Source organism: Microtus ochrogaster, chromosome 10 (genome assembly GCF_000317375.1).
Source record: "Microtus ochrogaster isolate Prairie Vole_2 chromosome 10, MicOch1.0, whole genome shotgun sequence".
NCBI lineage: Eukaryota > Metazoa > Chordata > Mammalia > Rodentia > Cricetidae > Microtus > Microtus ochrogaster.
Window position 1 is genome coordinate 25,908,521 of NC_022016.1, and position 20,744 is coordinate 25,929,264.

The 20,744-nt window shown below is 40.2% G+C and overlaps 1 protein-coding gene across 3 annotated transcripts in view; it reads left to right on the top strand.

Moving 5' to 3' along the window:
- The window catches only part of Focad (focadhesin), a 290,677-nt gene that overhangs the window by 93,942 nt on the left and 175,991 nt on the right, over nucleotides 1-20,744 (top strand). For all 3 annotated transcript variants that reach the window (XM_005352710.3, XM_026781891.1, XM_026781889.1), the window contains exon 11: nucleotides 3,363-3,620. In XM_005352710.3, coding sequence (XP_005352767.1) covers nucleotides 3,363-3,620 — 258 coding nt within the window. The remainder of the gene's footprint in view (nucleotides 1-3,362; nucleotides 3,621-20,744) is intronic.

Sequence of the window (20,744 nt, forward strand, 5' to 3'; positions counted from 1 at the left end):
TGATAACCAAGTATCCCCACCTTTCTCAGCTCTCATCTAGATTCTCTATGGGAACACAGGGCTGGAAAGAAAAACACTTTTTGATTTTGTTTTTGGGCTTTGAGACAGTTTCACTATGGTTGTATAGACCAGCAATTCACTGAGATTCCCCTGTCTCTGTCTCCTGAGTGCTGAGTTTCCACGTCTCCACCCTTTCATCTGTTAAGAGTGTTGCATTCAGTGTTGGAGATTAATGCTCTTCTTCACTGTATTCACAGACCTCTTTGGTCAACAGCGACTGTCAAATGTCCGACACATAGTTCACACTTAATGCACCTGAATGCTTCTAGGAAAATCCTTTCAAACTAGATAACCCCAACTCTTTTATGAAAATCATTGAAATACATTTTAACAACTATCTAATACACATTTAAAATTTTTAATTTTATGTGTATCAGTGTTTTGATTGCATTTCTGTCTGTGATCACAGATGTGCCTGTGGAAGCTATAAGAGGGTATCAGATCCCCGGAAATGGAGTTATGGACAGTTTTCAGACCTGGGTTCTTTAGAAGATCAGCCAGTACTCTTAAGTTTTGTGCCATCTTTACGGTCCCTTGGATAGTGCTTTATATATATATTTTTAATTGTGTTTTTCCCTTTGTTTTATGTGTTTTTTGAGATAGGGGCTCACTATATACCCTGACTAGCCTGTAACTTCCCATGTCAACTAGGCTGGTCTTGAACTGCTCGTGTCTGTTGGGACTGAAGGTGTACACCACCATGCCCAGTGCCTCTGTTGGGATTGAAGGTGTACACCACCATGCCCAGTCCCCCTTGCTTTGCTTTTTTTTTTTTTTTGAAGCAGAGTCTCTCTTAGCTTAGTCTGGTTTTGAACTCATGGCCCTCCTGCCCCATTGCACAGATGCTGGGCTTACAGGTGCCATCACCATGCCAGTTCTAGTATTTTTTAAGTATATTTTCCCCTGTGGTTTTGTTCTTTATTATTTTCTGCTGTGCTAAAATACACATGATACAAATCCTTTTCCTTTCTACTTTTTCCTTTGAGAAACAGAATGTACCAACCTTTTTATCTGTTTTCTTTCAGGGTAGGGAAATCGTGGATGATACCCTTCCCCAGACAGTAGCAGCTGTCACTCACTGGGGCAAGGGGATCTTAATGTGATGTATTATTTAACATTTTCGTTTCCTACTGCTGGTCTACCTTTAGCCAAGCAGACAAACACCAATAAGATGGGAGACAGTACTTGAAGTAATGTGCAATTCCTTTTCTCTTCTTGTTTTCCTTCATCAGGGTAATGGGCTTTGGGCTCGATTCATGGTTCATGTTGATGTCCAGTTATTTTCTTTTCTAGTCATACCTACTTGTTTTGTCTTTCTTTCCCCAGGACGATAGGGACAGTTTTTTTCCTGTATTTGTAACTTCAGACATTGTGCTGAGAGCTTTATTAAGTATTAGGTGGCTTCATATCTTGCTCATATACCTTGGCAAGAAGTTAGTCTTTATTTAAATTGTACAAAGAATAACACGAGAGAATTGTATGATATCTGGCAGCTAGCTTGGTTGTCCTGAAAACCAAGTCTCTTATGAAGTCCAATATTGGTTGTCATTAATCTAAAGGACTTGGCCGTGGTCATTAATGAATTTCATCATCTTATGAACAGCATTTTTAATATGACAAAGGTGTTTAAATTTAGATGTTATTTAAGTTTTGTAAGTTTTTTACAATACTAATACATCCACATAGTAAAAAAGCATAACATGGTACATGATGAAAGTCTTCTGTTTCACTGTGGTTTCTAGTAGTGCTATTCTCGGTCTTTCAACTGAATTTTTTTTTTCTTAGTGGTTACTCTTTTGTTATGTAATATGATATGATAAATAGCATCTTTCTCCTCATACTCTTGGAAAAAAGGAGCATTCTAAACTCTATCGTAGATTCTCATGAATCTTTTCATATTAGTTAATAGTATGGCTAGAACAGTCACATTTTTTATAGCACTAATTAATTTTTAAATATGATAGTCACTCATTAGCATATGCTCAAGAAAATTGTGTACTAATACTGTCTCACAGACGTTTGTAGAAATGCTGATAGCATGTTTGTAGTTGCCTCCCAGAATGGAAATGGCTCAACTATCTATCATGAATGGATAGAGAAGAGGAGCCATATACATATGATGCAATGCTGTTTGTCAATAAAAAGTACTGACACAAGCTATGCCGTGAGCAAACCTTGAAAACATGCTAAGTGAAAGGAAGCCACAACGTGTGTGCCGTCTGTTGAATAAAAGCTAAACTAGCATGTGATTTCTATCGTACAGAATAGCCAGGGTAGAAGTTATAATGCCAGTGGGTGGTCTCCCGGGACTGCGAGTAGAGAAAGGCTAGTGAGCTTTCCCCGGGACGGATGAAAATGTCATAAAAATAGGAACTGGTGGTAATCTATGGATTACTGAAATCTTCTAAACGCTAAACTTTAAAGGAGCACATATTATAACATGTGGATTATATCCTAACACGTATATTACATTTTCCCAATATTAACTTTTATTTCCTATCCTTTCGATGGTTATCTCTATGTCAGCCTCCGATTAGAGGCAGTTAGGGATTTTAGCTTCTGTCATCCTTCTCTGTGAAATTTGGATGACCCCACTAGCAGGCAGTGTCAAATGCTTCTGTAACGGCTGTGACTTCTCTTGAATCATTTCTGCTCAAGCATCCACGCACAGTTTTGTGCAGTCCTTGGATCCGACTCTGCTGCTTCACTTTTGTGAGGAGCCTTTCTCAGATGTGCTGAAATGCATCACCGTCCCCCGATTGCAGAAGTTATTATAACCCAGTTACTAATGCCTTCCCAGACTCAAGCCAAAACAGCTCTGTTGCCGTCCACATACTGTCTGTTACCAGTGTGAATTGTCCTGTGTCCAAGTCTGCCATCTGCCCTGGGCTGCCACTCACAAGGACCTGGCCAAATGAAAGGGGTGTCTATTTTCCTTCTCATTACTGATCACTTGGAGGTTTTTTAAAGTGAGAATCCCTTCTCTCAGACTCTGCTCTCTGGATCTTGTGTACCGATCCATTTCCACCCCTCTTCCTTGACTAGGAATGAACTATAAGCATGAGAAAATTCTGTGCTAACGTGTCCTCAGGTTCTGCGGAGCAACTGTTTCTTCCTCTTTGTCTAATCCTATTACCTCACATATGGTGGAGAACTATTTGGCAGGACCTCAAAGTATGTATTTATTTTGTTGGAGGGAACGATTTTGATAATGAATTATAAAATAAGTGAATGTCAGGAACAGGAATATTTTCTGACACACACTCCTCTCATTGTTTAATGCCTTCTGTGTCTGTTTTCAGCTCTCCTGCAGGCTCACTTTTCCTGTGAGCAGCATGTATGGCTCAGTCTTCACCACCTGGAGGGTCCTTGAAGTGCTTGGAGAAGGGTCAGCGGCGTGTGACTGGCTGGCTGCAGTGGAGTCCTTGCTCCCGCTCATTACCGTGGTCCCCACTCATGTGTTTTTACTGCTGGCTCACCTGCTTGTTGAAGATACAGGACAGAATCTTCAGCAGATCCTGAAGGTCACCACAAAGTTAGCCCAAGTAGATTCCGCTCAGGTAATGGGAGAAAAACATAGTATTTACAATTACAGGTTATTTTTAGTTTGTGGATTATTTATGCCAAAGTTTTAAAATTATGGCTTTAAAAAATGTATTCATTGTTACAAGTTAGGTTTCTTTCTTCTTATCCCGAATTGATTTATACTTAACTATGCATTTTTTTCGATTAAAGCTACATTTGTCTAGGAAACCTTAGTATAGTACATTTTTGTTCTGCTTTTCACAACCCATTTTGTGATGCTTTCCTTTTAGTTCTAATATTGCCCTAAGGTAGATCCAGCTTAATCAATTCATGATAGATTCCTTACAGTTTGACCCTCTTTTCATGCAGTCATTTAATAAGAATAACATTGTATTCTCTCTCTGCGTGGTACTGATCTGCAGGCAAGGATGTGAGGATAAACAATTGTCTTCCTGTCTGCATGGAGCTGGAGTGTAATAAGCAGTCAGACATAAATAAGACTTCCCTCTGTCCTTTAAAAATAGAAGTACATTTAACACAGCATTCTTTTATTTTTCTACTGGCTAGAATCTCTAGAATATTTTCTGTGAAGGGAGGGTTTCCTAACCCAGCAGGCATGGCATTATTTTATATTCTGTTTAATGATGTCTGTGCTTATGCTTTCTTTCAGAAATAGTGAAGACAAAAATTTCACCTCAGTACAAAGTCATGTGTTCCTAGGTGAAAACATTAGGTGTCATTGGTGTTGAAAATATGTTGAAGATGAGAAATTTTGTGTTTGGCGTTTCTCATTCTCTCAGCTTGTCATGCTCATTTGTATTTTATCAAGTAACCTGCACTGTGTGCAAAGGACCTTTGTCCTAATGTATATGCGTACTATAAATCATTTCATGTTGCTTCTAGTGTAGTTCTCTGTTCCATATTTTCAAAGGCCCCCACTCATAACCAGTGTTGATGTGTAAGGCGTTCTATTTGAGTAGTTGAAGCACAGATGGTATCTGGAGATTATGCAGAGAAGAATCCCTTGAAATAATATACTGACCTTTCTTGATCTGTATGCACTTCTGATACACCGTGTGTGTGTGTGTATGCACGCACATACATGCATCTGGACATATACACGTGTGTACATATACACACATGCAGAAATACACACAAACACATCTGTCATTTTTCATTCACTCAGTGAATTTGGTCTTAGGGGTTTTTACTATTAACTGTTTTTATTAGACTAGTATTTAGCTCAGTCTTGGACTAAGTAGTGTACTTAAGGCACAATTTCTTTATGATTATGTGGAAGAATTAACAGGCTTATCACTTCATCTTCACAGTCCAAAAGGAATCGAGAAGAAACAGGGAATGCTTAGATTGTTCTTGCTTGGTTCCCATGTCCATAGTGTATCAAATATGATGGTAGCATAATGAGACATTTTAATTTGCCATTTGATATAGATTGGAAGTGGGGTGAACTTTAAGATTCCCCACATTACCTATGCCTCCAGTGCTGTGAGAGCTGAGGTTCGGATATGTGTGAGTCAGACTTAGTGTCACTGTGACAAGTGTCACTCGAAAAAGAGCCTAGCAGAGGAGCATGATTTCTGAATTTCAGTCCGTTGTTAGTTGGCTCTGTTGTTTTCAGGTCTGTGTCCAGGTGGAAACATCATGGAAGAGCCTGGTAGATTAAAACCGCTTAGGTCATGGCAGCTAGGAAGTAGGGAGTCATACCAGCCACCAAAATTCTCAAACCAGGTTCTACCGCCCACTTTCCACTACCTTCCGATAATGCTATCAGTTTGTATGTTCGTTAATAGATCAATACTGTAAGTCACTCTCAGTGATTGGCTCTATCAATGGGGACCAAGCTTTCAACAGTTGAAGTGTTTACTTTTAAAAATTTCATTAGTATATATTATTTATACACACAAAAGGTTTCATTATTGCATTTTATTGTGATATGCACATAATGTATTTTGATCATATTCACCCTATTACTCTGATTTGTCCCCTTGCTGATACTTTTTTTTTTCTAACTAGTCCCTTTTACTTTCACCCACCCACTTCATGTATGGGTGTGTGTACCAATGTATTTAGTTGGGGTTATTTACATGAGTGTGGGTGAAGGGTTATATACGGGATCACGATTACCTTACTGCGCTCCCTCCCCCATGAAGCATTAGTTGCCTATAGATTCTCAGGCAATGGTGAGAGCTTTATGAACCCTTTCCCCCTAGAAACCATTCACTGTCTCAGGGAACGCTAGGGTCGTATGAGCCTTTGACCCTCTAGGACAGAATAGTGACAATTCCAATCTTGTGCAGTTAATGTCACGTATTGAGAATTCAAGAGTACCACAGCTATGCCTGGAAGACAGCATTCCACAACATGCCATCCCTTCCTCCTGCTCCTATATTCTCTCTAATCCTTCTTCTGCAGTGTTCGCTGAGCCTTGGCTGGGTGATTTGGGGCTGAGCATTTAACAATCGCTTATTCTCAGCACTTTGAGTATTTATGAGTCTCTGCAGTAACTGCTGCTAACAGCAAAAAGAAGCCTCTCTGCAGAAAGCTGACAACAGCGCTAGTCTGTGGGCATAAACAGAACGAATACTTCGCATGTCTGTGTAGCAGAACAGCTGCAGTAGCTTGAGTGTTAAGGCTTACGACCTTCCAAATCAAAGGCCTTTGACCAGCTTTACAGTATCAGAGCCGTGAAGGCTTCAGATCCTACCGGGATGTGCTGGTTGCTCCCGTAACACTCCTGCCACTGTTTCACCTGTAGGCGCATCTTGCCTGGTAGGCTGGTAGTGCAGCAGACAGGGTCCAGAGCTGAGCAGAACTGTCGTTGACGGGTTCTTTCCCAGCAGATTGCATAGCGCCTTCTGGCACCGTGGACACTAGCCAGTAGCGAGGAAGTTTGCAGCTTATTTCCAGTTGGGACTAAGCGTAACGTGAGTTTTGGGAGTACCTCTTGTTTCCAAACCATAAGAGATGATTTCTTAAAGGAAAGATCACTTCCTTACGATAGACATGGAAGTCTGCTCAGAGGACACACATGCTGAGCTGCTGGGACTACTGTAAGGTCAGAGTATGCCGGCCTCACATCTCCTCGTCCTTAGATGTCAGGAGCTTTTCTTACTCAGATTGTTGCAGCTTCTGGCTAGTGGCCTCCACCACCTCATATTTTGCTTATTTATCTTGGTACCCATGTAAACATTATTTTTTGTGTAATCTATGAAATGGCAATCATTAGAATGGCCACCCAGGTTCATTTCCTTATTCATTAAGGCTGTTAAGCAGTGCTATATATTTAAGTCATGTTCTACAGCTGCTGATCATTGGTGGATCATTTTTAAAGAAAAGAGAAAAATATTTTGTGTAATTGTGCTCCTAATATACATGATAGAGTGAAATGCTTAAACATTGTTGCTCAGATACATGCCACGCCAGCTAGACACAATGCCATCACAAGACCTACAGATGACACTTTTAAGCATCTGGGAATGGGTGGAAATAGTACCCTAGAAATTGAAGACAGTGTTTTCTCCCCCTTTCTATTTTCACTGTGATATGATATGATATTGATATTTTAATAATCTTTAGCTACAGTTTAATCAGCCAAAAGAAAGCTAAATATTTTGACAGAACAAATTTTGTAGTAGTGAGTAGATGCTATTAGTATATTTATTAGCCTTGAAATTTGCTCTGGGCGGAGCGATTTCTATTCTGTCTGGTATAAGATTTGTGTCTATATCTGTATTTATAGGGGGTCTGTCCCTGTAGGACAGTTGGCTCAAGTTCTTGGAAGAGTTGGTACTAAAGGATAGTTTGAGTCTCATGAGACTAAGTAAACCTCAGAGCCAAACACTCTTCAAGGTTGCTGTCTGCTCCTGGCTTTGGGGATCACCTCACATCTACAGGAAGATTCAGCCATATGAAGTGTGGTGACCTAAATGCTGTATTGGAATGACATCTTGATTTTGTATATGACCACTATTGTAAGACCTTATAAGGAAAAATAATAAATTTCAAAGAAAGGCTATGTATGACATATATGATGGCATTCTTCTTAGTTTTATTCTGCATGGTGGCAGTAGAGATTATTTCTAGTAGTATTCATTCAAAAATAATATAAATTATTAGTTTCTGTTGCTACTTCTCCCGTGTGAGTTCCTTTCCTTAGTCTCTCAATGTGACCTTTGTGTTGTCATGTCCTTGCATGGCTCTAGGGACAGACCCAACTGGGGCAACCAGGGAATGAAGAGACACACACAACAAAGCTGGGATTGGGTAATTTGGGCTCTCAGATGGAGAGGCTTCAGAATCCTGGAAGCTTAGTGTGTATATTGTATACAGTGAAGAGAGGTGTGGGGTTATTACATACAGCTGAACAAGGAGATGGGGTATTATATACAGCTGAACAAGGGGGTGGGGTGTTATATACAGCTGAACAAGGAGGAAGGGGTATTATATACAGTTAAACCAAGAGGTACTTTTAGCTATTATTGGTAGGAATATAGGAATATATATATATATACACATATATATATGTGTATATATATATATATTCTCTATAAAAGAACAGTCTTTAGGCTATAAATATCCAGGGTGGGGTGGGGTGAGGAGAAAGCCATGGTAGGTGTTTTCTGCATTATCAGTATGTACACTCACTCCAGGGAGAAGGCTTTGCCATTTTCCTATGGGACTGAGGCTCTGATCTTTGATGTAGCTATGCCTGCGTCAACAGCACACAATCAAAACAGGGTTTATAGCAAGATTCAATACCTTGGATAGTGGTCTTAGAGGTTATGATGGCAGTGGAGAAAGGAGGCTATAGGCAGATTAAATCATAGTTCTAAAGATAAGAGGAGTGAGTTCTGGTATTCTATAGTAGGTTAGGACTATAGTTTTTGAAAATATATTACATATTTGTAAGAATCTGGAACAGACAAGCTCAAAGATTTCTAGAACAGGAGTGAATGGGATCAAAGTGACAATGTATATGAGATGTATTCCATAAGTATGTACCATTACTGTGTATCAGTAATATGAAAATAGTATGTGGAATGTTAGTCACCAAGGTCGTCAGCTTTTGGGCAGATTGAGATCTTTTGATATCTCATTTTCAGGTGAATACCTCTAATGCTGTGCATATGGAATATCAATTTTAGTTTTACTGATGTATTATATTGAATATAATGAGAGAAAGATTTTAAATTAGAATTAACCCATATATAAAAGGAACACTGCAAATTAATGGGATTTCTTGCAATATTTCGGTGTATGCATGCATTCGATAATATCAAATCAGGCTTGACACTTCTTTTCCATCAACATTTGTCATTTCTTTATGGTGGAAAAATGAGAAAGACTCGTTTATTCTAGCTTTTAGAAGTGCAGAGGGTCATTACCTGTAGTCACCCTCTTGGGTAAAGCCTTCCAGAATGGTTTGCTCTTGCTGTAGTTTAGCCTCCACCTGTGTACACCCTCCTCTCTTTCCCAGGCCTCTAGTAGCTTCCACGAGCTTGTCCTGTTTTAGATTCTACACATCAGTGAGATCAGGTGGTAAAAGGCTTACACATTTGAACTTAGGAAGTCACAAGTTTCTTCCTTAAAATCTCCTCTCATCGAACCAAGCCGTAGTCTCATGAAGCACCATGTTTTCCACCTTTCTCTTGTTTTGTTGTGGTGATAGTCACACTTGTTTATTTTTGTTGTTGATATCACTTGCATTTTCTATCTCTGAAGTCCTTTTTTTTAGCCCATTTTTATGGTTTGATTGTTAAGTCTAGCTGTTAGTGGGAGCAGTTGTAATCTTTAACAATTTTGTAGTGTTTTCAGGGCCATTTTTTTTTCCATTTCTGAAAGTACATACATGCTTGAGCCATTTGAAATCACTTAAGTGGTAAGGTTCATGACCCATGACTTTTTGATCTTTTCAAAGTCATATATTATCAAATAGTAAAAGTTGACTTTCAGGGCAGAATCCTTGATAGTTCTACTCAGGGTCATAAGCCGTATTTTAACACAGAAAATGAATAGGAAATGTGTGAGATTTAATGGTCTGTGAGTTACTGCTGTGAGAAAGAGAGAAGATATATTCTGCAAAGGAACATGCACAAAGCCTCTCTGGGCACTCTGCACTCTGTTCTATTGTCCCTGAGTTCTGTGAAATGCTACCCCCTGAAGTCAGTCTGCTGCCAGTGTTCTCCACCCCAGCAAAAGAAGCCAGAGTGTACAGTTCTTTTAGGAAAGACATTCAGAGATAAGAAGTGCTGAACTTTTTTCTATTCCCTGGTAGCTATAGTGTCGATTAGGCCTTGAGAAAAATTGGAAAGAATTTGTCTGGGTGAAGCTGTTAAAAAAAAAGGAAATGCAAGTCAAAATACATGGTCAGGTTATAGCTCCTCCCCTTGTGGCAAAACGTTTATTTCTTCTTTAAACACACTGTGAAGGTGTCTAGAAAGTAAGGCACTTTAAATTGTTTGTTTTCTCGATGATATGCACGAAGCTTTGAGTTTACACCCAAAGCTTTGGTGTCAGTTTCTTGCTTTAGCATCAACACTATGCTGAGTTACTGCTAGTGCATCTATAGAATAGAAATTTTCTGAAGTTTCCATTTAAGGAATGTTTGATTATGATTTTTTCTAACCCATAGTAGATTTAACATTAATAAAACCCAGAGACAGAAATTGGGGTACAATCTGAAGGTCAGAAAAGCAAAACAGCCAGAAAAGCAAAACACTGACTCTTACCTCTACCTCAGTCCGAAATGTCAACCCTGCCTCCAGTAATCTCCTAATGAGACTGTGTCTGTGAGCTGTGTCCTCCCGTTTTCTACTCCTCTCTAGTGTTGGGATTAAAGGCGTGCACCACTACTGCCCGGTTTTTATGGCAAACTAGTTTGACTACTGGGATTAAAGATGTGTGTTACCTCTGCCTGGTCTGTAAGCTGAGCAGTGAGGCTGTTTTGATCTCTGAACTTCAGGCAAGTGTTATTTATTAAAATACAATTGAAATATCACTAACTTATATGTAATATACTGAAACAAAATCGTTGTGTTTCTGTGTCACTGACACAAAAAGAATGAGCATGGAATTTGATGGAGAGTGGCCTAATGCTACATTCATAACAAGGAAGTCTTTTTATCTTTAACTGGCTATGAGGTTCTATTTGTAGATTTTTCTCTGCTTAAAACTCAAAAGGAAGAGACTGAGAGATGCCAGTGGCACAAAAAGCAAGCCAAGCGGAGATTATGTATTGCCGAATGGACAAAAATTATTTTGTGTACATTTTCTTGGAATGTTCATAGTAGAGAGGTTCTTATATTTAAGAAAAGTATTTTATTAAATAACTTTTTGTATTCTACTTAATTTGAAAGTAATGTTTGGAAACTATAGAGAAAACTTACATGTTGCCATGGTTGATGTATTGAAAATACTTGAGGTTGTATCCTGTCAGTTTGATCTCTTGAGATGCACAAAGGCATCTCTATTCACCATACAGTCTTGGAGAACTTCTTTGCAAGGTATGTTTTAGCTGGGATGTGGAATGCTAAGGGATAGGAGCGCCTGTAGGAGCCTATGGTGTTCATGCAGAGTGGCTGGACTGTTGTGTCAGCACAGAAAGGGACAGCTAAGTCACATGGGGGGCCAGGTAAGGCTGCTGGGCATGGGTAGTTTGTAAAATAACTCTTGTTGGATAAACACAAGTTCTTTAAAATGGAGTAGAAGGATATGGTTTCTTTTCCTATGCGTTAAAAGTATTTGTAGATGACACAGTTTTATATTTGAAAAACTTCATCGAGTAAGCAGCATAAATGCATTTCTGGAGGTTATTTAATTCCTTTTTATTGTTTTTGTTTTTTGAGACAGGGTTTTTCTGTAGCTTTGGAACCTGTCCTGGAACTAGCTCTTATAGACCAGGCTGGCCTCTAACTCACAAAGATCCACCTGCCTCTGCCTCCTGAGTGCTGGGATTAAAGGCGTGTGCTACCACCGCCCGGCTAGGTTCTAGAATACTTTGTAAACAGTTTCACCAGCAGTACTCCTCTTCAGTGTTTCCAATTTAGTGGATTTTTTTTTGGGGGGGGGGGAAGAGTCAAAGCTCATAGCACACAATCCCAGTTATGTATCCCTATAGTTGTCAGTGAGATGATAGGTCTTAATTTGATGGCAGAGTTTAACTCCAGAGTTCTCCAAGTTGGGCAGGTGTGTTAGGTCCTTCACTAGACACCCTGTGTATATTGGAACATACTGGACTTGTAGCTCATCAATGAGAGTTTTGTTCTTCTCATAATACATAGTATGTGCTTTTAGGTGAATCTTCCCAGAAGAGTTAATATAAAGCATTTGGGCATTGTGAAGTCAGTTTGTTTCCAGTGAGTGGAAATACATAGTAATAAAGCAAGTGAAGCCAACGAAATGGCTAAGAGGTGACTAGGGTGATTCTGTTTGGCAGCCTGCGGTGGGTTGGATAGACTTCGGGGACCATGGCATCTGCTCTTCTTGATTGCTAACATTTTGTGTGAATGAATTGCTTCTGCATTTAAGAGAATTTATATATTTCCCGTCTCTAAAAATGCTTATCTGAGTTTATCATACCACGGAATCAAGTAGATATTAAGCTGAATGTGGTTAGTAAAGACAAATTAGTGTTTTGAAATGACTTGTGGATGTCTTAAATGTAAATTGTGTTTCAAGGGAATTTTTAGTAGGTACAGGTTAAATTTGGAATTCATGAAAGGAATTCTTCAAGGAACGCCATCTCTTAAAGTTTTTGCCTCTCAGCAACCTTAGAAGGATCCCGAGTTTATTTGTTGATTGATAGAATTAACAGGTAACTGTTGTTAGCTCCATCTGATTTTACCCTAAAAACCAACGAAATATTTTCCCAAATTGAAATGTTTATTCAAAGTGATGGATGGACCATTGTGCAGTTCATGGTCATTGGGTTTAGGTTAGGTTAGATTACACTGGCATCCTATTAGATGAACTCTATTAATTTAGGATTCATAGTAATTTGATATAGGCTGAGTTAAAACATTAGCAAGTATTGAAGCTACTGGGTTTAGATTGTTTAGATTTGCTCACTTACATTCCTATGATGAGTGTGCTAATTTAAAATGATCAAATTATCTATTCATTAAGACATATCAACAGGGACTGGTGCTTGGTAACACTTGGCTAATTCGTTTGATATAGTATAAAAGTAAAAGCAATTGACTTTGATTTCCTTAGTACTTTTTAAGTTCAGTCTTGCCTTTCTTCATTATTCCTAGTAGCTTGAATTATTATTAATGATAATTATGCTGGTGGCATTTTACTGTTTATGTGTACTTAGTGACAAATTGTATTTAAGTTTTAATGGTGGAGGTACAGCTTTATCTGTGTTAAGTGCAATTATCATGGAATTATCCTTCAGCTTGAAATACTGTGCCCGCCTTGTTTTTATTAGGTCCCGTGTTATTTATTAAGCATTTTCAAGTCACTCATTTAATCACACAGCATATGTTTATTGCAGACCTCCTGTATGGTAGGTACTGATAACACCGAGATGGAAGGATATTGCAGTTTGTTCAGAAATGGTAGGACATGGTGGGGTGATGGAGGCATTAAAAATTACTTTCAATACAAGGCAGCAATTGCTGCTTTGGAGGTAAATAGGCACCCCTGCAAAACAGAGGAGAGGGCCCATATGTTTCTACAAGCAGGGAGATGAGAAACCATTTTAGACAGAACTAAGAACATATGCAAAAACACTGATATGTGGCAGGTCTCAGTGGGATGGCAAGACAGACAGACATTTGGAATAAAGCTGGATAGTTGGAGTGAGGGAAATTGTTCCTGGAGCGGAAAGAGATGTTGAGAAACGAGCTCCTCAAACCTTGCCGTTACATAAGATGAGGGAAGTTCTCTAAACTACCAGGGTCAAATCAGATTTCAGGGAGATGAAATAGTATAATATGATGTTAAAATTACCAGTTTCAGTGGAGACCCTGGCTTATGTAAGAAAGTGAGGGAGCCACATCTAGATGTCCAGCAACTGCTATACTTCTCGGCTTCTCAGTCGCTGAAGTCAGATATTAGGAAATGAGGAGGTGGGTGAAGACGAGGATTCTTGAGAAACTGCCTGTGGGACTGTGAGTCCTACATATTAATGCCTCCTTGTCTTAACCTCAATGACTGGACTTGAACCTGTCCCTTTCTTCTCCTGGTCTCTCTTTCTAGTCCAGCTTGGTGCACCTCCCTTACATTTGAGGGAAATGAGTGGCTCTAGCAACTGAGTAGTGATGTCACGCGATGGCTAGGGCTTCAGGACAGTCCCTGGATGCTGTCTAGCATGGCTTTAGTCAGGCAGTCCACAGGGAGTCAAGAGGAAGTGAAACTGAGGAGGAATCCATGAGAGGCAAACCTTTACGAAGTGGGGCTGTCTGTGTCAGTGTGTGATGGCTGGCTAGCAGTTGTGATGGTGGACGGGGAGATAATGCAGTGTCAACATCAGCTGACATGCATCGAATTTTCTACCACAAAACACGTGTTAGTATTTCTTGTAACATAATGTGGGCAGCCTGAGTGTTGTTAAAAATCCAATGGGGTGAAGCACCCCAAGGGAATATACAAGCCTTTGATGACAGCAGCAAGGAGCAAGGAAGAAGAGTTCCCTTGCACCAAGCCTAATGAGACCTTGGCTACTCTCCACGGAGCAGTAGGAGGATCCCTCTTGGGCTGTGAGATGTACAGTCACCTTCGCCATACTGACAATGTGCTGACCCTGTTTCCCATAAGAGCCTGTCCGGATTCAGATATTAGGTGTTTCTGAGGGGCTGGGGCAGCGGGGTAGGGAGATGATGACTGGAACTATCAGCATCAATTAGAGGTTGTAAAGTTAAGGGAACTCTGGAGAATTCTGCCAGCTGTCACTGGAGCTCTTTGCTAGGGATATGGGTTTAACCTTTGTGATCTCATCGGCGTGAGAGTGAGCATGTGGATAGTCTTAGGTTTAGGCTTCTGTGGGCCTTGAATGACTCTGGCACATTTACTGTGGTATCGGCGACCAGATGGCGACTTCACACCTTTTCCTTTGATTTTCCTGTTTCTATTTTGTGCTTTGTAGAGGTTTGAGGGTCTCCAAATTCACTCTGCTTAAAGTTGATGAGCTGTGCATTGTTATATTAGTGGTGCATTGCTGTCATACCGTGATGAATGAGACCCATTGCACTGATCAGGTATGTCTGTGTCCCCTTTCTTACCTTCTCCCATTTGAGACATTAGCATGTCATTTAGCCCGTGCGGGAAAGAGCCCTGTGGGCATTTCTGTCGCCTGCTTCTCCGTGTATCTTTTGAAGCCCTCACGGAGCAGCTGATGAGTTTGTGGAAGGGCACAGGCAGTGGTCTGCTGAGTTACTGAAGAAAGTCCAAGAGTCATTTTTGAAGCAGTTGAAAAATGGAGAACCATGCATGCATATGTTATGTTGTCTTAAATCAAACTCTGGGTAAAGCTATGGTGACACATGCTGTTCATGAAAGGCTTAATGCAGTCCTTCTAATCGGATGAATTGTCTTGTTGTGCAAAAACAGTTATTACACCGTGTGTGAAACCAACCATGCTGCAGGGGAAAAATTAAATCGCCTGACTGAGAGGTCACTTGTGAATAGTAACACAAGATGCATTGCCGTTATTAGAGACTCTGGAGGACATTCACCCTTTTATGGTCGTTCAACTGCTGGGATGAAATATTTTAGTGGTAAATGACACCCTTCTGGGAAATCCCCCTCAAGACTCATTCTTTGCTGTTTGTACATGAAGGAACGGAGGGGGTGGGGGAGCACAGGAAGACAATCACATTATTCCTTTCAGATCATGTAACAAACTTACCTAATTTGATTTGGTGTGATAACAGTTGTCTTTAAATGTTCCTCATTATAGCATTCTTCGTCAGTGTCCATCAGGGCCACACTCGGTCTTTTGTGGCAGGCGGTGCACATTCTGTGTTCCTTTCTATAGGGTGTGCATGGAAGCAGAGGCTCAGACACCAAGCTGGCTGGAGTTAATGTCAAAACTGGGCTATGTGCTTTAAGATACGATGAAGTGAAACGTCTTTCTGCTTATTCTATTTGCTTTTTAAAAAGAGTCTTTGACTATATACAGGAAAGATTATGTGTGTTCATGTTTCCGTTCTGCGTGGAAACTGTTGATTGGTAAATATTTTATAAAATATCTTCAGAGGTAAGTAAGCACTATTGATCTAAGGTGTTTATAATATAGTCATTAAAGCAGGGACTGCAGTTTTTTACCCATGGATAATACTCAGTATTATTTCTCTGTTTATTGGTCATAATCTATCACCACTCTGAAATTTTCTACTTTTGAAATTTTCTACTTTTTTTTTTGCTAGATAATTCAGGTTAGCTTTTATGTGGACAAGAAAGTAGTCAGGAAGAGCATTGCAAATAATTTGGATAGATTTTGTGTTTTGTTAATTCTGAAGTCAAGTAGCCGACTTTTTCCTCATTATTTGATTTCAATGCCTTTCCCCTCCTCCTTCCCTTTAAAGCTTTCCTACTTTATTGCCCAAAAGCTATGGACCAGTTAGAGTGGTGTGAATAGGGATATAAATTCTATTGGATTTCTCAGTGCCTGCTTTTGTTACAGGTATTTTGATGGGTTCATTAAAGCATATCAGTTGAAGTGGGGGCAGGGAACGAAAAGGAGTAGAGGAAGGAAAATATATTGCCAGCTGGAATAATGCATAGATATTGGAGCTTCACCTGGAAATAAAAATAATTTTGTAGAATGGGAGATAGAAACCCTTTGTCAGGTTGCTAATGAGAGGCTTGACCTAGCTGTTGCTGCAGCAGCATCTTTGGGGATGATGAGAGATGCAAAATGCACTGTTGCTAAGCAACTCTCTTGGCTGCCTTTGGAGCAGGTTCATATGTGCTACGAGCTAATGAATCCTCATGTCTGCTCTTTGAAACTGCTCAAAAAAGCCAATGAAGACATTCCCAGGCATTTAGCATTTAAAGTACTGAACCTTTCTTGCCGTGTCATCTACTCATTAAAAATTAAATTGACCATTTCGTGTGTACTGAATATTGCTTTATTTTTCAAGGTGGGCCAGGGTTTGAGTCCTAATAAATATGTTTTCACAAAGGAGCTCAATAAAAACGACTTAGCTCTGATCTGCTACTTATATTGTTTGTAACTGCAGGATTATTTTAAGTTAGAATGTCCTTTCCCTTCCCTTTTCTAAATCAGTGGAGCCCTCTTCTTTCTTAGTTATTTTTGAAATCATACCATTCGCGTATATTGTTCAGCTCAAATGCCATCGTCTCTGAAGACTCTAGCAATCTAGAAGCCAGGAAAAATTTTTAGGCGGCTTGTTTAACCATTCTCTCTCTCAAAAGAAAAAAAATAAACAAAGCAACCCACAGAACAAAAGTGAAGGCCTGATGGAACCTGGATGAAGTGATTAATCTTAGTTCTTGGAAGACAGTATGCGTCCTCTGCTGACCTCTCAGCAGTGGTGTAAGGATGGAAACATGCTCTGTGTGGTGGGAGAACAGTGTAAAAGGTGCCATGCAAGTGCTAAGTGGTGTGTTTTCGTCTATTCTTACATGGGGTTCCGATTGATTTCCCGCTCAGCAAGAATTTTATGTTGCTGGAGTGGTTGTCTTGATCTGCTTTGGTAGCATTTTTGTAGGATATGAAAATATGGGATTTATTTGTAACAGGCTTCAAGCTTTCCCCATTTTATGTCATGGTTGCATGGAAAGAAGATGGCCATGACTTCTATATAAAAAGTGAATTTAATTTCTTCTTGTTTTTTCTGTGTAGCCCTGGCTGTCCTGGAACTCACTCTATAGACCAGGCTGGCCTCAAACTTACAGAGAACTCCTGCCTCAACCTCCTGAATGCTGGGATTAAAGACATGCGCCCCCACTGCCCGGCTTAATTTCTTCTTATAATACCCAAAATTTACTAGAGAGTTTATTACAGTGTAATAATGGTATATTCTTCCCTCAAATTAGAATTATAAAATAACTTTCCTCATTAAATTTAACATGTGAATTAAATGGTATAATCCTGAGTACAGAATTCTGTTTATAATCCATGGTCAGCAAAGGTTACATTTTTATTGTTCTTTTTCACACTGCACAGTTATTTGTTCTGTTACAGACACAGTGCCTGGCTGTAGCCAGACAAAAACTTCCCATGTTTGCCTGAAGCTGTCACCATCCTTTTCTCCCAAGTTCTTCAAAAGGGAGATAATCACTGTTATCTCTGTTTGTATGTCTGCTTTTTTAAAAAATCATTTTTATTTATTTAATTACACACATTTAAATATACACTGTGTATATATAGTCTACACTGTGTATATATAGTCTACGCATACATATATATAGTGTGTGTGTATACGTGTGTGTATGTGTACATATATGTATGTGAAGGTCAGACAGTTTGTAGGAGTTGGTTCTTTCTGTCCATCATTTGGTTCCCAGAAATTGAATTCAGGTCATTAGACTTGACAGCAATCACCTTTTACCTACTGAGCCATGTTTGTCTTCGTGTGCCTGTTTTAAACTACTTTTAGATTAAACAAGGAGATTGAGAACAGTGTTCTTTTATGGAAAGAAAATCAAAGCTAATTTAGTGGGTTTAAAATTTCAGGTAGTGGGGCTGTGGAGAGAGTCAACGTGTTTATCACAAAGCTCTGCGGATCTGAGCTCACACCCCCAAAACTTAGAAAGATCCTAGCATGGCCATGAGGGCCTGTCATCACTGTGCTGTGGATGCAGGGGCAAGGGAATACCTGGGACTTGCTGGCCGGCTTGTCTAGCCAAATTGGTGAACTCCAGGTTCAGTGAGAGACCCTGTCTTAAAAAATTAGGTGAAAGCGATCAAGGAATCTATCCAGCATTGAATTTTGAACCCCTATTAACACATGTCAATATATACACTAACGTACCTCACACCTCAAGTTTTGTGGTTGCATATTTTAAAAGGTGGGAAAATATAAAATGATATTTAACATTATGTATTATATAACCTAGTATATCTGACGTATTTTGGGTGTTCTTTTACATGAGCCCTTCTAGATTTGTTTCATATTTTACTCGTATTTACAGCACATATCAGTTCAGTTGACTGTGTTTCTAGTGTTCACTGGTATTGTGTGGCAGACTTCCTGGAGAGACACAACATAAATGTCTTCTCATCCCAGTAAGGGTACCCATGACAAGCCAATCCAGCCTGGTGAATCAGTGACCTTTTACTGGGTTACTAACAGGAGTGTCCGCGAGGAGTTATTTGCAAAAGCAGGGATGACTCAGAAGCAGCTGCATGACTGGACAGCCCACCCCAGGACTGGTGATGCCTTCCAAACGCTGCAACTCCAGAGATCTCTGTACAGCCCATAGGCAGCCTATACACCCGTGTGATCACCAGGCAGTTTAGATTCACCCTGTGACTCTTCCCCAGACACGTGACAACTGTTTACTTTTGAATCACATGAGCCTCCTCCTTCCTCCTGGAGTGATGTTTCTATTGGGGGGAAGTGCCAGGCACCAAGTCATGGCATGTGAGGAACATGCTGTGTCGGACATTATGGAGCTACTGAAACTTCCCAATGCTGCGTCTTCATCATAGATAAGAAATGTGTGTTTAGAAATACTATTCTAATATTGATTTTACTTGTCTAAAAATAGGCCCTTAGTTTGTAATGCTCAAGAACCAAAAAGAAACTTTTTTTCTTTTGAGATATGGTCCTCTTATGTACGCCAGGTTGTCCTTAAACTGTAGTGGTCAGGGTTTTCTGAGGGAAAGAACCAATAGAACATTTGTTATATACAAGGGATAAATTAGGGGCCTAAGCCATCATGTTACTTACACCGTGGAAGGCAGAAAACCTTGTAACTGCTCATTGCACAAAGCTGAATGCTTCAGTTGTCTCATTCTGACCCTGAAGGCCTGGGAGATTACTTGACAGCCAGCTGCTGTTTTTTTGTCCAAGTCAGAAGGTCAGCAGATGATGGCAGGAGTGGATGATGCTTTCACCAGCAAGAAGCATTGCAGGAAGGCAAGTGACATTTCCAGTGCTGACTGCCTGTGGGAAGTGTCACCTATCCTGGGGGAGGCTTGTCTCAATTCTTCCTTCCTGAAGCTGCTCACACAAACATACCCACTGGTTGATCTGTACTTGGATCAAGTTGACAGACAAGACTAGATGACCATCATAGGCGCTTCCTGCCTCGTACTGAACAGTGGTGGATCACAGGTGTGGAGCACCAAGCCTGACAAGAGAACCGCCAAAGTGTGTTCAGAACGTACCTGAGAATGTGTTGGAATGAATACCTATAAGTTTGGTTTTTTTGAGTGGCTTATATACACCTTTTGTAAGACCTCTTCCCCCCCCCCCTTTTTTTTTGAATTCATTTCAGTTGATGTTGAGAAATCTTATCATATTATGGTTCTAAGCACAAAGAAGAAAGGAACACAGTTGCTGCCTGTAATACAGGTCATTTTCAGGCTGTTGTGAGTAACTAGGACCTAGAGTATACTGAAGTAAAAGTGGGCATAAAGTTAGTATAACAAACAGTAAATAGGGTATTTTCTACCTCAAAGGTTGAAAACAATTACTCTGGTCTCCCTGAACACTGTCTCTCATGGTTATAAAGATTTTGGGTTGAGCTCCCAGGTTATAAGAAGCCTGTACAAGGTTCAGCAGAAGGGGGAAGTGATGCTCTTTGAACCTAAGATGAGGATAGGGGAGGCAGGAGCACGTTGTTCCCAGCACCAGCTGTGGTCCATGTGAGGAAACGCTTTGTGCACTCTTTCCTGCCCTTCCATCCTGTCTTCCCTGGTCCTTGAATGCTTAGGGCGCTCCTGCCACTTGCTGAAGCCGTACTGAAGGTAACGTGGAGGTAGAACTGAAGCAGAGGTCATGGAGGAACATTGATTACTGCCTTGCTCTCCCCATGGCTTGCTTGGCTGGCTTATTTATACATCCCAGGACCACCTGCCCAGGGTGGCACCGCTCACAGTGGGCTGAGCCCTTTCCCCTCAATCATTATTAGATGCTCAGAGATGTTCCTACAGGTCGTCTGATGAGACATTGTCTCAGTTGAGGTTTCTCTTCTCAGATGAGCCTGACTCATGCCAA